Source organism: Amyelois transitella, chromosome 19 (genome assembly GCF_032362555.1).
Source record: "Amyelois transitella isolate CPQ chromosome 19, ilAmyTran1.1, whole genome shotgun sequence".
In the NCBI taxonomy this organism is placed as follows: domain Eukaryota; kingdom Metazoa; phylum Arthropoda; class Insecta; order Lepidoptera; family Pyralidae; genus Amyelois; species Amyelois transitella.
Genome location: NC_083522.1, coordinates 8,005,171 through 8,022,026, shown reverse-complemented (window position 1 = coordinate 8,022,026; position 16,856 = coordinate 8,005,171). Strand labels below are relative to the sequence as shown.

The window sequence follows — 16,856 nt, the reverse complement described above, 5'->3', positions numbered from 1 at the left end:
CTAGGTATAGTTTAGATTAGAGCCTGCAGTAACTCCAGTAAATTTAATTCTACGAATATTTTTTGAAACATTACTTATTGTAGTACCGTGGAAGAGAACCGGTATTTTAGTCAGTCACTTTTTAAATAGGTAGGTACCTAAACTTAAGAAACATGTAGTCGATTTGATCACATGAACTTCTGTAGGTAGGTATTCTGTGGATATAATAAATAAAACGATAAAAAAGATATGTACATTATTTATTTATTTACAAAAAAATCTAACTTATGAGAATTGGCTGTGGCTACTCCGTAAGGATTAAAACGTATTATCTCTTTATTAAGTAGGTACTTAAAAAACCTGCACTGCCCTTTTCTAATATATACTATGCCTAATCAGCAAATTTATATAATAGGTAGGTACTATGTTCTTAACAAAAAGTCTCTGCCATCCGCTCCGGGAAAGAGGCCTGGACCTATGTACAATGATAAGTACCTAAGTAACTAGTACATTTTATTTTACCTTTTGACTTTGCCATCTTTGTTTGACTGTTGACAGTTTGACATTAATTTGACATCGGCATTTCCTATTTTCATATCAGTTTGGTTTTTAAGGTTATGGTATAAAATAAATGTTTGTTTTCTAGTTTAACTTTAAAGTACGATTGGTTGCACATTTCTTTAAAAAACTAATTTATATTAATAAAATCTAATGAAAAGAATGGCTTCTTTAAGAAAATATATTGGTAAGTTCAAGACAATATTATTTCTTGCATTATCTTCAAACAACACAATATGTTGCTTAACAATTTTCCTTTATATTTTTAGATATAGGCGCAAATCTTACTGATGAAATGTATCAGGGCGTGTACCATGGATCTAAGAAACACGAGTCAGATTTGGACAAAGTTTTGAAAAGAAGTTGGGATTGTGGAATGGACAAAATGATTATCACTGGTGGTAGTCTCACTGACAGTAAGAAAGCCATCGACCTTTCGCGCACTGATTGTAAGTTAATCATATTATTTTTAATACATGATGTTTGGTCTATGAATATCTGTTTCATATAAAAACTGGAACTAGTTGCAGGTCAATAACCCATATTTTATCTCCTTTATTTTTGTGCTGTCCGCACCTTCCACCGCAATGCTCGAGGACCCAGGGAAAGAAAGAATTTTAGGACACAAATCTTGACCAATAGGCTACCCAAAATTTATGCCACCATCACATATTTCAGCCAGACTGTTTTCTACTGCAGGATGCCATCCAACTCGATGCAATGAATTTGTACCTAATCCAGAGAAATATCTGAATGATCTGCGGGAATTAATTACTGATAATAAAGATAAAGTAGTGGCCATCGGAGAGTGCGGACTGGACTATGAACGATTACATTTCTGTGAAAAGGATGTGCAATTAAAGTAAGAAAATGATGATAAATACTTTTTAACTTACTTTATGCAATAATAATTTAAAGGTGGTCTCTTTCTCTAAGTTTTTTTTTACATGGTTTTTCCAAACTGGTAGAAACTTGTTACAACTAAATTCCCACTATTATAATATTTTAGATAAAACTTTACAAATTTAATTAATATCATAAACCGTTTAAGGTTTTTCGAATACCAACTTCAACTGAGTCAAGAATTCCATCTACCCTTATTCCTTCACTGCCGAGCAGCTGCTGAAGATTTGGTGGAAATCCTGACCAGAAACCAGGATAAAGTGGTGGGAGGAGTAGTGCATTCTTTCGATGGCACCGAAGATGCTCTGAACAAGATTTTGGCACTAGGATTGTATATAGGAATTAATGGATGGTAATTATTTAATTTGCTTCCCTTTGTATCTTCCATACTGATTTCCTAGGGAAAGGGAAGTGATTGCCACCTGCTTTGCTTATAAGAGCTTTTACTTCTAGGCAATGGGCCAGCACTCTGTCACTAACCATCGAGTCTAAAGACTATTGGCTCTATATCTCCCAAGTGATATATGTGATTTTATATTTTGCATACGTGACTCTTTTGAGATTTATAAAGAAATCACCTACTAATCTGAAAGTAAGGCTACTGCCTAACTTAGACTTAATAAGACTTGCTAATAACACAGCAACTTGCTTTTATTTATCTAGTTCTTTTATTGTTTGCTCCTTGGCTGGAAGAGATCCCTTCATCGGATAAGTCATTAGATATGCCACTGCAAGAGATTTATTTATTTTATATCTATGTACTATTTCTTTTAACTGTGTTAAATTCTGTGCCATAAAGATATTACAAACTAACAAATAATAAGGAAAAAAAAAAAGATTATGAGGAAATTAACATAGACATCTGATTTGTTTCCATTCCAGCTCGCTAAGAACGAAAGAAAATTTAGAAGTGGCAGCGAAAATACCAACTAACAGGTTAATGATAGAAACCGACTGCCCCTGGTGCGAAGTGAAGGCGACCCATCCTGGTTATGGCCATGTCGTAACCAAGTTTCCAGCAGTCAAGAAGGAAAAGTATAATATTGAGTCAGGCAACCAAGTGAAAGGACGGAATGAGCCGTGTAATATTGTGTAAGTAATTAATAACGAAAGGTTAATAAAGGTAATTATTTTCTTAAAAGCGATGTACTTTAAGCAATCCTGTTTGATAAGCTAAATGTGTTTCAAGACCATTTTTGTATGTACATGTCTGAAAAAACATGTAGTCACAAGAAATCAGTAGGATTACTTAAAATATTATGTATAAAAATCGAATGTGACTGTAAGTTGCACTACGCATCAGAAATTCACCAAAGAAAATCCTAAATAAACCCAATTTTGCATTAGTATCTAGTAATACTCAACTTGTTTCTCCCAGCCTGGTCTGCTTCATATTAAACATGATTTTTTTGTTACAGACAAGTGTTGGAGATTTTGTCTGCAGTAAGAAAAGAAAACATTGATGACTTAGCTCAATCTATTTATGATAATACCAATAAGTTATTTTTTGAAAGTGAAATAATAAAATCTTAATATCGTCATTAGTATTTTGCCTCTTTTTACATCTAAAGAATAAAAAGGTCAAAAGCCTCAATTTACACATACAATGCCCATCTATTCCATTTTGTCCCAGTAAACAAGTATAAAAACCTGACTTCACCCAGAAAGGTTACATCCTTACCTTTCTGCAGAACATTTTACCCTGGACGGGGTAAAGAACTAATTCATGGGACAAATGTCACTAACGACATCTTATCAGTTGTCCCACAACAGACGAGCGGGGTATTTTAATCCCAAAAACCCCAGTACCTACCATTATCACTCAGTGTAGGAATTATGAGGGGACCAGAACACTTAATTTGCTGTTATAAGCGTAATGTAGGTAAATGATAAAATTCTCTAATGATTACATAAAAGAGCCATGAACCAACCAATCGATGTAAAAACATATATATGGATTTACTTTTAATGAATTTAATGAGGGGTAAAACCGTTTCGGTGCACATAAACTATGGCTTGCATAAAGTATAAGGTTAAGGAGTAATAGATAAAATGGTGATTGTGTTAAATAAAACAATAATTCACTAACAATATTTTCATTGTGACTCCTTACAGTTATTCAGCACATAACATTACTTGTCAGATATGGCCAGCCTGACAAACATAATTCCAAAACCATTGTACAAGCTATTAGTATAAAACTTTTCGGTTATTGAGTCACCGACTGACAAGACAACACACTGCCTCTAGAGATTTGAAATTTAGTATGAAGGTTCCTCACGATGTCTAAAGGATACGGAAAATTCGCGCGGTAACGTAATTAACTGCACTTTTTACGCGATTTTTGTCCTGTGTAGTTTTTTAGATGTACTGAAAATGAGTAATATTTTGGCACAAACAAATGTTTTCAATATGAATGATCATTTATTTAGTTTAATGAGAAAGTCTTAATTTTTGAACACTTAAAATTTTCAATAGTTTATAGCCAAATAAAAACTATTCTACTTTCCATACAGAATCCCTCAATGGTAACTATGAAACGCCAATTTTTTACTTGTTTCGAATTTATTTGAATAGACTTTTGGAAATATTTGTCAGACCGCCAACACACTGAAATTCATTCCTCTTTTATAAAAATTCTGTAATCTAAACACAAACTCTCAAACAATAAATATAGGTACTACAAACTTACAGCTACATGCTCCAGTTATAGTTATTTCATTGGGAGTTAATATACAAAATAGAATGAAAACCCAAGGGTAACTTGGTAGGTCACTATACATATTGGCCAAAGCGTTGGGCCAATGTTGGTCACCAGCACATGAATATATTAACCAACATTAGTAGGTATTTTTATTTGCAATAAAAATATGTCACAATATTATACCAAATTCAGAATGATGCCAGGTATACTTTTAATCTGATATTAGCTCATGTCTCTAATTCAATATTGGCTTAAATGCCTTGGCCAACTGTGTACAACGCCTTATAAATGCGAGAAGGAATGTAACATTTGTATCCAATACTGATTTCATAGATTTCGATAAAATACAAAATAATTTAAAAAAAATTGTCATGACATGATTTAAAAATACATTTTCTGATGATATGACATTATTGCATTGAATAAAATGATTGTTCGTTGTAAAATCATGAACAATATTGTACTGAATTTTACTGGATAAATATAATCTCGGGGTTTCATAAGAGACATGTGTGGATGGAGGGTGGTTTTATAAATTAAATAATTTGTGCATGAATATATTGAAAATTAATACAGCCCTTAGTAAATCCACAGGTATCCACCGTAAAGCAAACTCCTTCCATTTAAATAGAATAAGATTTGAAATAGATAAAGGATTTAATCAGGGCTTGACATTAAATTAAAAAGGGAAATGAATAAGGTTTGGACCACATTATGCAGCTCACGCACTCGTGTCTTACTCGCTCCAGCATATGAATGACTGACAGAAAAGGATGGCAACCTAGAAAATTGCCATCATCTTCTGTCACTCATTATCGTCATTTGCTAGAGCGAGAAAGATGTCTAGTGTTAGTTTTAATAAAGTCATCCAACTCCAAGAGGCCATAAGAACAAAGAATAGAGAGGCAAAATATTTACAATATGAAATACACAATATCATGTGAACACAGCTTTTAATGTTCACGCATTGCCAAAGATGTTGTTGGCTTACAATAAAGAAAATTCATTTAAAGTTAACAAGGGCAAATGCTACTGAAATTCTATAAATACTTTGTTAGGGATTTTCATAATTCATAATGTAATCAACTCTTGTTATATTTCAATGATCTGAGGTACAAACTACTTTTTTTCACTAATTCTAGTTTAGAATGGTGTGTTGTTCATGTATATGGGGTTTCACAATTTTTACGTTTAATTTACGATAATTATAATTTACGATAATTAAATCAAGACGTATGTACACATACCTTTATTTTTATGACAGCGCTTTGCCTTCTAGTCGCATTTGTCCTTAATAACTTAATTTCAAATGTAATAAAAATATATTCCTCCATCAGCACACGACAGAAACATTACAATGAGTTACACCACTCTTCAGGGTATCTCCGAGTATATGTTGACCTGCTGCCGGAACCAGTGGAAGTATGTGGTCATATGATCCCTAGTCACGTTCAGGGCGGTCTGCGTTTTGGTTTGCAGGATCTCGGGCGCCCACTCGCCACTGGAATTTGAAATATTTTCGTAAATAATAGCTGTTAGTTGACATAGCCTTTTCATTTTGGATAAGACAGACAGACAGATTGGTGTAGCCCGAATGTAAGTTCCGAGACTTGTTTTAAGAACAAATCTTTATATTTTTTTTATTTAAGTAAGCCAAAAGAAATAGTTGAATATCATTTTGACCTCATGATAAAGTCAGAATTTTTTTTCAAATTAGAAACTTAAAAGTCACTCATTGCTGTCTCAATCGTTCTCAATAATTATCTGAATATTTGGGTTCACCCTGTGCGCCCAGTGAAAAAACAGTGTTATGCTGAATAAAACCTTTCCTGGGAATTATTGACTCATTAGTTTTTTTATATATGAAATGTATTTTTAGACGCACACGAGCGTTACGACATCTCTAACCGGCAAAACCGAAAAGATTTTTATTATCAGCTTACGTAAAATGGAAAAATATTAGTAGCTACATCCTTATGTTTATCAAAAAACAAATCAAATAAACAACTTATCTTAAACAAATTAAATCCGTAGCAAAGTTCAATCATATAATACTTACACAAAAACTTTTGTCTTCAGATAATCAGCGGTGAACTGATAATATTCGCTCGAATACTTCTTCACAACTTCATATCCTGATGACGCATAACCCTGAACACTATCTACAAGCCCGGGAGCGTAATGCTCTATAGTTGCAACAACAACAGGTGTCTTCTCTATAATATAATCCTTCAGATTTCCATATAATATGCCTGTCTTCTTGTATGCAACGGTGAACACGTCCTTAGATAGTTCCGCGTACGGTTTGCATATTTCTACAGTTTGGGCGTAGTAAATAGGAGCGTTGGTTTCGACCCAGAGATATCCTCTTGCCGACGTCGATAACGTCTTCTGCCAAGCGCGTTGACTGTGTTCCAACACGCCCAAGTCGTTGAGGATTTTGCCAGAAGCACTTTCTGCAAAATACAAAAAAAAATATTGAGAAAAGAAATACATTAAATTGTATATAAAAAATGTCCCTCTCATACCAGATTTCCAATCGCTTTAATTATCAGTTTTAGTTAAAACGAAACTACATATTTTGCACGATTTTGCGACGTTTTTAGTTAAGCTAGGATCTAGCCAACCTTACACATGATTTTTTTTAAACCTTTAATATATATGATAATTGTTCTTATTCCATAAAGTACACCTGGCTGAATAATAAGAATAATTATTCTTTTTTTAACATATATTTATGATTCCAATTAAAACAAAATACAGCCCAGGCCTAGGAAAATATTAGACCTATGACTAATTTTTTCCACTGAAAGTTACATAATATAGTTATCTTAGTATGAAAACATATGAACATTTATAAACATAAAAGTTAATTAAACTGGACCATATAAAATTCACTTGAATCACACTTCTGAACAAGTACTGTTATCAGTGCACTCCTCTCTTATCAGGGCAACATTTGATCTCTGCTACATTGGAAAGTTAGTTTGTTTGTTTTCTAGGAGTCAATTAATAGATAACTTTCAATCCCTATAAATTATCTGATTATATAGAAAAAGGTGACTGACCACTACTACAGTTAAAACTACAAGTTTGACTCAAATTTGGCATATGATTAGATAGTTACAATGCCATGAGCCTCTTTTGCTGGGTGTATAGTACTAACTTTCATGGGAATTTCCAGAAAAAGGACCCCTTTTTCATATCTCCTTAAGGATTTGTTTTGTCCTTGTGTAAATATTAATTTTGGTCTAGCCAGAAGATTTAGAGTTTATTCATTACAAATAAAGCAATACAAATGTCGCCTCTTTTACAATAATACTATGAAATATGGATAAAGAAAATTCCTACTGGAATCCCACATTCATAGATTACATAAAAAGTTTTATTATATTTCAGTCTCCAAGAACTTTGAAGTTAGTGGCCTCTCAAAGAATGTCAAAAGCAGTCATCTCACAAAAAGTAAAGCAATTCAAAAGCTTTGCAGAATATATATGATGGGCAAGATGCACATAACATCTGCAAAAATTTATCACAGATTGCAAATTAAAACAGAAAGAATAAAAATCTACTTTTTGAATCCCATTTTTATGATTAAGCCAAACAGCTAATGTTCTACCCGAAAGGGATACAGATGTTATTATATGTATGTATGAATATTACAATACTCACTAGGGAAGTTGCCGCCCACTCTATATACATCGTAAGACACCAGCCCACCTATACTGATGAGCAGCAGGAAGCTAGCCCAAAGCCAAGGGAACCTTCTAGTACTCGTCATTCTGTCTAGAATATCCTGTAACAACAAATATGATCCAGTTCTATTGTAATATATGTTATGTAAAAAGTGTATTGTATATCTAAATGTTTTAAATGAGCTGATTAAACTGAACAAATAATGAAGGTACTAATTTTGAACAAATAGGATAGAACGAATAGCAGGACAGACATTAAAATTAGAAATAATGTGAACATGATTATCTGAAAATAGGATTCCTATTGACTAGGAATGAAGTCAACAGAAACTGTAATATTTTTTTCATAAGTATTTAAAACAAATCTTGTAGGTAGGCACATTGTTTATATAAAAACCTTCATAGCAGTCTCACCCTATTTATAAATTCTATTGTAAGGTATTAATAAGATGAAATATTTACACCAGGCACTGTTAATTAAGAGGCTCTAATAACACAATCAACCTCAACTTGACCATGAAACTTGTTTACAAAGGACAAAGGAAATATTAAACACTGGATTCTAATATAAAAGAAATTTTTCAAAAGCTTAAAATAAGTAACACTACAGAAAGTCACCTCCCGCGGTGTAACGGATATAACACATCGCTTTTACTGTTATTACGTATGTGTGAAAGCAATATTTAACAAAGTGGTTTTTCTGGTTTCATTCACGGGCACGGAACAAAACTACGCGCTTTAGTAACGAGAAGCACCATCGTTTACGTAAAGAACGGTCACAGACGGGAGCTGAACAACAAACGCAGTTCGTAGTAATAAATAGCTGTAATAATTACCTAGTTCGTTTCGTGATTGTAAAATAACAAAGGAATAAATTTATTTCAATCAAAATTAATTTACGATCAAAAATGTCGTCCGTCGCTCGATTTAATTTTTTTCACAAATGCCAAATCAGGGTTGCCAGTTGACTTTGACGTTTGGCGTTCCATCTATGGTTCAAAGTTCATTTAACCATCAAAATCATAACACAGTACGTGTATAGAGCCCTCAAGTAGAAATGGAGTGTCTATGGCAATCTATGAGAATTTTTGAACCGACTGCGAACAAAAGTGAAGTATGTTTCTTTGGAAAGCTTTATAAGTGTTTTGTAGTTTTAGCCATTTCACCGAAAAATACCCTTTTATATTTTCAATTTTCGATGATCTAGTTTGGTAAGCTTACCTTCAGTTTTAAAAAATATACCTATACCTTATAAAAGCAAAGTTTACATTAAATAAGAATAAATTAAAAAATATAAATCTCCGTTTACCTGGCATATTTTGTTAGCCTTGATAACAGTTTCGTCCTTTTTTTTTCCTTTCAAAGCATCAGCACTAACTAATTTGTATTCCGTTACTGTAATCTTCAATGACTTTTTCTTCAGTTTTGAACTTAGTTCTTCCCAGTTGCTATCTACAAATTAATTTATATTTTTAAGTACATTATATTTTTGCAAGCTTCTTGGATCCCGCACATCCAATATCCTCCTGCGGGGCTAGCATGGCACGCGCGACGCAACTTTTAGCGCGCGACAAACTATAGCTGTTTCGCTTTTTATTATGACGTAAAACGGGACAGTGATAACAATGGCCATGCTAGCCTTACAGGCGATAAGCCAAATACTATTTTCGCCTCATTGCAAAAGAGCCCAGAGTATATCTATGGCCATGCTCCTCAATTGGGTAAGTCAGGTTTTTACTCAAAGCAACTCCAGTTTTAACTCCACAATCTTTACAGAGAAATCCAGCCAGTATTAGTTGCAAATCTAGTTAAACTAGAATGTGCATGTGCAGGTTTCTTGACAATATTGTCCGTCACATTAAAATTATTAGCCATTCCCTCGACCCACTTTTACAATCTGCACGAAGATAAGCAGCTGACACACACTATATGTTTTCTTTACCGGACCAGCGTGAAAGCTAGCATATTTGATTACTTACTTATAAAATCTAGAAGAGTGGCCGACTGCTTCGTACACCTATGGAACAACTGCCTCCAGGTGGCATTGCAGGAGTCATCCTTCTCCAGACAATCCACCAAGCTCTCAACCAACACCCTGGTGTAGGAGTCGAGGTTGTAACTCGTGAGGAACTGGTTAGGAAGCTTCTTCATAATCTGATTGAAGGTCACTTGTAACCTATTGCCACTTCTACTGAAGTACATATCCTGTGACCAAAATAATTTAAATTTGAGCCTTTGTTTGTGTCTTCCATGCCTTCATTAATTAATTTCAAATTTTATAAAATTCAGTTTTTATTATGTGAAACACTGACTAGCTATCCGTGATTTCATTCTTTTGAGAATACCCAGGTACCTGCCTATTTCTCTGTAGCTTCAGTTAATTACTTCAATATCGATAGAGTAGGTTTTGTTTTTGAGTCAATTCATTACAAAAAATACATTAAAATGACAAACCATTTCAGTAAGCTACCTGTTTAACATCAAACACCCTCTAGTCGGCTTTTACGACATCCACATGAACATGAACAAATTTAGTGGTCCTATTCTTCGTCTTCCTCTTGGATTTAGTCCCAGTTGCATCCTCACCGCTCTTGAGAGGAGCCCAGTATGCCTTCGACCATGAATCCTGGATTAGGCGAGTCAGGTTTTTATGAAAAGCTTACCTTATATTTAGTTAATTGCTGTATAAGGTCACTTGACAAATCCTTCGGCAGACTATTCCGTTTACTATTGACCATATCGCACATGGTCAATAGCTGGTCCAAGCTCACTTTGTTGTCCATCTCGGCGTGTCTATCCAGAAGGTTCGATAGGTATACCACCACGAATTTGGAGTAGTTCTTCAATTCTATTATAGGCAGGAATAGCTCTTGCCAAGCTGTAAACAAAGAAATAAACGTACGGTCGCGTTCATAATTGCAGTCATAGTTCGCAAAACTTTATAGCTTGCACCGCTGCTATCACTCACACATTCACACAAATAACACAATAAACAACAAGTTGGGTAACCCGCCATCAAGAAGAGGGTAGTGAAAAAAAAAAAGTCGTCCGCTAATCAACACAGCGACACGCCACACAGCGGAGATCCATGGTGGAACAGTACGAAAATAATGGCTTCATACCGACCAGAATATTTGCGGAACAGTTCGACACATCAGTGGTTACTGTTTTGTGTTTGCACCGTGAGGGACTACACCACAGACAGCCAGCAAGAAAGCCGTATTTATCAGAAATAAATAAGCAAAAACGTTTAGAATTAGCTCGGCTGTATTTGGATATTGACTGGAAAAAAGCGATATTTACAGACGAAAAGTTCGTTTATTTTATGTCATCACAACACGGTAGACTTCATTTATTTATGGCGAAGAAATGCAACTCGGTATGAAGAAAAAAATATTGTGCCAAATATGGAGTCTGGACACATCTTTGTAAATATGTGGGGCTGGATGAGTGCTGCTGGACCTGGGGAACAGGTGTGGATAGCAGGACGCGCTACAGCTGCTCATTATGTGCAAGTGCTGCAAGAAACCATGTTACCAACTGTGCGGTGTATTTATCCGATTGATGATATGCCAACAATATCATTTGTGCAAGACAACTGCCCTGTGCATCGAGTCCATATAGTGCGTGAAAGGTTCTGCCAATTTATATTAAAAGTACTAATTACTTAGATAGTATTTTAAGGACAGCTTCAATATCTTTTCTTTATGAAAACGAATAATTAAGCTGTAACCTTAATAACAGGAGATAAGTGGATGATACAATTAGTGTAATTAGTGTAATATACTATATATGTATAGCTTTATATAATCATCAATATGTAAATAAAACTATAGGTAAACAGTTTCAATAAAATTTACTAATTTTAATTATTGAATGTTTTATTTTGCTCCCTCTTGTTTAATATTTCTTGCTGATTTCCGTGTTTGAAAACACGGGTATTGTAATTCTTAGATATCAGTTAGTTGGTTAGTCAGTCAGTTACTTAGTTCAAATGGCACCTTGAAACATTAAAAATTGTCAATAACACTAAAATAGACAAAAAAATCCTTGAATAACTTCGGAATCCAAGTTACGCTAGTAACTAGAACAAGCGAGTGTGAGCAAGCGAGTTTATCTAATATATCTTAGATCTCACTTGCTCACACGAAGTAATAAAATTGCTACCCAATAACTTTCAAAGGAACCACAACCTATGTTAGGGTCGTGTGCAGACAAACTTTCAACCTTATTAAAATGACATAAGTCTGGCAGGCTTTCCTCTATAGGCAAATCTTATGCAAATAATGAGAGACGACGATATTTCGATCGACAATTATCGGGCCCAGTTCGGCCATCGTCGATTACCGTCTCTTTCTGTTTTGTTATGTTATATGTCATAGAATAATAAACTCTTTTACTAAGTAATCATTGGTATTAAAGACCGTATTCATTTGAAGGAATATTAATTCTTTTAAATATGCATGTGTGTGTGTATCTAGTGGAACCACAGTGCACGCTATTTTAACCCGTAAGAATTTTAAAACTATGACTGCAGATATGAACGCGATCGTACATACAAAAAATCACGCCTATCTCTCGGAGGGGTAGGCAGAGACTACATCTTTCTACTTGCCCCTATCCCTGCATAGGTAGGTACTTATTTCGCTTCGTCCACTTCATAACTCTCTTCATTTAAGCTCGGCGGTTTCGAATTCTACCTCTCTCTTGACCTTTCGCCAAGACGAAAATAAAAGAATCAGGAAGAACATTTTTCTTTTATTGGATTTTGTTTTTCGAAACTGTAGTAGTAGTAAACTTTTGTTAAACTAGCAATTGTGGCCGGGCCAGAACGGACGACATGCGTTTAAAGTAATAAGGCGTATTATTTTTTCAAATAAGACTGGTAGAAACCAAAAAGTTAACAAATAGGTGCCTGTGTAAATTAATAATAGAGTCAGATTTTTATTTGATTTTATGCATAATCTTATCAAGATATAATAAACCTAAGTTGGCGTTTACATCAGGCGCATCTGTTTTAAGCTGTGTATAGATCTCCCCACAATAAGAATCAAACCCAGGGACTTCAGAATTAAATAGTTTGGGTACTGATCCTAAAATTAAAAACACCAACATACCTGTCCGCACGATAGCACTCCAACTGATAAAACATAACCACCTGAGATGCGGAGATCGGGCGATAAGAGATGTGATAACGTTATCTCAAACTATATGACAACTTTGACCCAGAATATGTTATTTTTTTTTATCAAACGCGTCATTTTCATGAAATTATTTTTGAAACACTTCAAATCAGATGAGTTCATAGTGAATTTGATTGTATGCTTTTGACATATTTTTTTTATAAGTTACCTGACCTCTTTCTCAAGAACTCTAGAACGTTAAGTTAATGTTAAATTATTTTTTTAGGCGATGGGCTAGCAACTCTGTCTTTTTAAGACTGTTGGCTCTGTCTACCCCACAAGAGATATAGACGTGACCCTTTGTATGTATGTATGTATGTTAAATTAATTAAATGAATGAAATTTGCCGTGCCGTGTGGTTCCCGGCACCAATACAAAAAAGAATAGGACCACTCCATCTCTTTCCCATGGATGTCGTAAAAGGCGACTAAGGGATAGGCTTACAAACTTGGGATTCTTTTTTAGGCGACAGGCTAGCAACCTGTCACTATTTGAATCTCAATTCTATCATTAAGCCAAATAGCTGAGCGTGGCCTTTCGGTCTTTTCAAGACTGTTGGCTCTGTCTACCCCGTAAGGGATATAGACGTGATGATATGTATGTATGAATGAAATTTACTTACACATGTATTTTCGCGGAGTATGAAAATGGTAAAACTGACTGATCGAGTTTTCGCCCATAAAGCGTACTGCGTGCGCATAGCTCAATTACCGCGGTGGCCTCTATACCAACATAACACATAGATAAGAACGAGAAAAAAAACACATTACCTTCTTAACCAACAGAGGATGGATATTGTTGCTGCATTATGCTCACTTTTGGTACTTACATGCCAGGTATTTTATAAGAAATTCTTGAGAAAAGAAAAAAATTGTTATGGAAATACAACATACCTTTCAAACCCACAGAAAAGTCAGTCAAACCGCCTTGACCGAACGCCCAAAGGAGGGACAACCCTATGGGTGGTCTGTTTTGGTACGAGTTGCGTAGACTCGCGCTCTTCTGCACAGAAGCGATGCAGAACTCTGGGTAGTCATTTGCCAGCATTTGCAGAAGTAGTCTATGGCCATTCACTGATTGACCTGGTGATTTAAAGTTATAATTTTAATTTACCATCTACCAAACAATATGATAATGAAAAATTATCTTGATAAATGTGAATGTATTTTATCCCTTGCATGGTAAAGCCAAAAGTCTTGAAAGACTGATAGGTTACATTCTAAGTCTCAAATAGTGAGAGATTGCTAGCCCACGGGCTAAAAGAAGAATCCCAAGTTTATTTAAGCCTATCCTTTAGTCATCTTTTACGATCTCCATGAGGAAGAGAGGGAATGGTCCTATTCTTTCTTTTTATTGGTGCCAGTAACCAAATGGCACTAATTTGCAAAATACATTAAAAATTTGAAATATATAAATTTGGTAAAAATACAAATATTTGAATACAAACCTCTGCTCATGTCATTGGCAAGAGCGGTAAGAGTGACGTCAAAGAACAACTGAGCATTAGCCTTTCCAGCGTCCTGCAATACATTCTCCAGACTGGTCCTGATTTCTGTAGGTAACGTAGAAAGAGGATATGTTGGAGGGTAATTGGTAAATGTTGGGTCTTCAACTTCAATCTGGGTCTTGGAGTTGAGGAAACTGGCAACCTCCTTCAACCACACTAGTGGGGCGTTTGAGAAGCGTATTTTGTTTGTTGCTATTATATTGGCCAGCTCAGCCGGGTCCATCTGAGAAAAGAAAACAGTATAGTGCAACTACAAAAAAAAATTTCAAATATATAACTCTTCCCTTACTGAGTGACAGACAATACACAGTCCAAACAGTTAGGTTAAATATTTGAAATTCAGCCTATGGACACATTCAGTATAGGTATGAACTAAATGGTTGAAATTACTGGGATTTTTCTTTTTAAATGGGCAGACAATTCAACTAAAACCAAAATAGAGCTGATAACTTTAAAAACAAACAAAGAAAATATTGTATTATAGGTACCTACATTACCTTTAAAAATTAAGTAAGAGAATGTAAGAAATAACATATTTTTTAAACTTACAGCTTCAAAAGCTGCCTCTATAGTTTTTGGTGGTTTAGGTTTTGGGGGCTCCGCTTTTTTCTCTTGAGTCTTCTTTTTCTTTGAACCATTTTTGTTTTCCTTTGCGGGTTTTCTATCATCATCGATCTCCATTCCAGCATAAAAGGACTTTATTTGAGAATGAGGCACTACAATTAGAAAAAAAAAAATACTTTATTTCAAACTATATTTTTTAAATTTGAAGCATTACATTGGTAAAACTGATTACATTATCCATCTTTATTTTGTCATTTATGTCAATAATGTTATTTCAGTTTATATTTCATTTTCATGAAAATACTAGTTTCAGAGGGTTTGAATATCTCTCAAAACAAAACTGATGATTGATAATTTAAACAATATCAGATCCTTATCTTATAAATTATTATAAATGACCATGTTCAGCTGCACAGCTTTAATGGAAATGAGATACAAATAGTGACATTAATGCTAATGATGTTTAAGTGTTTAAACACTTTAGTAAATATAATAAGATTGTCATTTAATGTTATCATTTTTATTTATAATAATTAAGTAATGAAGTATATTGGTACCTTTACGTATACGTAATATTAGTATCTCCTCAATAAGAAATTATACCATATGCCAAGCTGCATTTTATGCAGTATTATTACCAAGGTATGTCGGAGTGAGGGTTATAAAAATAAATATATTGAAACCAATATAATCTACAGAACTTATTGTTATGTTGGCGCAGGGTTCTGGATAATACAAACAATAAGAGAAAGTGCCGAAAAAACTTAAAATTATTACTCACTAATGTCCTCAAGTTTTGGACCGTTTTTAAATGACTTCTTTTCTTCTTCCTTATTTTTGATTTTACCATTTTGAGACTTCTTGCCCTTCCCGACAACTTCCCATTGACCATTCGACATATTTTTAGGTTTTATAATAAATTTGTTAAGAATAATAATTTGTAAATAGCGCAGAAAGCGACAAGTTACACGTCAAAATCAAACAGCACATCAAAAAAAAATTGACGCATTACTATTGGTCAATTTAGTTCCACTCTGTCAAAACGTGGCACGGGGAAAAGAAAATGGGCTTTGGTCGTGCGTAATCAGCAGTAGAGCAAAGTCAGACTCGGATAAAATAAGTTATATGATTTATTGAATATCGTGCATTACAAACTTTATATACTACATTGAGCATAAAAATATTATTTATAACCAATTGTGTAACGAAAAAAAAGTTTAACTACAAACTATAGTAATTTTATTTAAAAATTAAATTTATTAACTTAGGCAACACTCAACACAAGTGTTGTAGTATTTCTCCGTGAATTACGCACTTGTTTCAATCGATCGACTTCAGCGGCCTATCGACTATAAATATGATGTAAACACCATATTTTTATTTAACGTGCAGCGTGTCCGCGATCGTTAACGATCTTAGAAAGAAAGGAACGCTTTCAGCGCTAAATTCCACAAATGTTGAGGTTTTTTGAACTTCTGATATAAAGTTTTTACTCAAATTACTATACATACATATAAACACGTCTATATCCCTTGCGGGGAAGACAGAGCCAACAGTCTTAAAAAGACTAATAGCCAGGTTCAGTTGTTTGGCTTAATGATAGAAGGATTTTGTCAATCTAGCGTCTTTTTCACAGATTGGTGTCAAAGAAGCTTTGCTTCTTTTTGTTTTCTATAATGATTGCACTAATTGTTAACTGTAATTTCATCAAAATACAGCATTTTGGGTTAAAATTAATATTTTGTATTAGAAGAGGAATCCTT

General features: G+C 34.2%; 2 protein-coding genes across 2 annotated transcripts; one reads left to right on the top strand and one right to left on the bottom strand.

Annotated features, from left to right (window-relative positions):
* The first annotated feature begins 584 nt into the window (after positions 1–584).
* Positions 585–3,079, top strand: LOC106132614 (deoxyribonuclease TATDN1). The gene is made up of 6 exons (XM_013332066.2): positions 585–724; positions 807–986; positions 1,216–1,399; positions 1,589–1,792; positions 2,323–2,532; positions 2,859–3,079. Exons 1-6 carry the CDS (start codon positions 691–693, stop codon positions 2,971–2,973), a joined length of 927 nt encoding a protein of 308 aa, XP_013187520.2. The 5' UTR covers positions 585–690; the 3' UTR covers positions 2,974–3,079.
* Positions 3,080–3,520: 441 nt separating this feature from the next.
* On the bottom strand, positions 3,521–16,097 carry LOC106132672 (transmembrane protein 214). Its single transcript, XM_013332150.2, has 10 exons — positions 15,875–16,097; positions 15,079–15,245; positions 14,470–14,752; positions 13,916–14,104; positions 10,503–10,717; positions 9,819–10,044; positions 9,149–9,291; positions 7,817–7,940; positions 6,204–6,600; positions 3,521–5,645 (listed from the first exon to the last, which is right to left on the bottom strand). The coding sequence occupies exons 1-10, from the start codon at positions 15,990–15,992 to the stop codon at positions 5,519–5,521; spliced, it is 1,989 nt and encodes a 662-aa protein (XP_013187604.2). The 5' UTR covers positions 15,993–16,097; the 3' UTR covers positions 3,521–5,518.
* Positions 16,098–16,856: the final 759 nt, after the last annotated feature.

Coding starts and splice junctions, on each gene's coding strand:
- LOC106132672 (XM_013332150.2), bottom strand. CDS start 15,992: ATGTCGAATGGTCAATGGGAAGTTGTCGGGAAGGGCAAGAAGTCTCAA. Junction 14,105..14,469: donor TGCCAATGACATGAGCAGAG/GTTTGTATTCAA, acceptor TTAAATCACCAG/GTCAATCAGTGAATGGCCAT. Junction 9,292..9,818: donor CACTCTTCTAGATTTTATAA/GTAAGTAATCAA, acceptor ATTAATTTGTAG/ATAGCAACTGGGAAGAACTA.
- LOC106132614 (XM_013332066.2), top strand. CDS start 691: ATGAAAAGAATGGCTTCTTTAAGAAAATATATTG. Junction 987..1,215: donor CGACCTTTCGCGCACTGATT/GTAAGTTAATCA, acceptor CACATATTTCAG/CCAGACTGTTTTCTACTGCA. Junction 1,400..1,588: donor GAAAAGGATGTGCAATTAAA/GTAAGAAAATGA, acceptor AAACCGTTTAAG/GTTTTTCGAATACCAACTTC.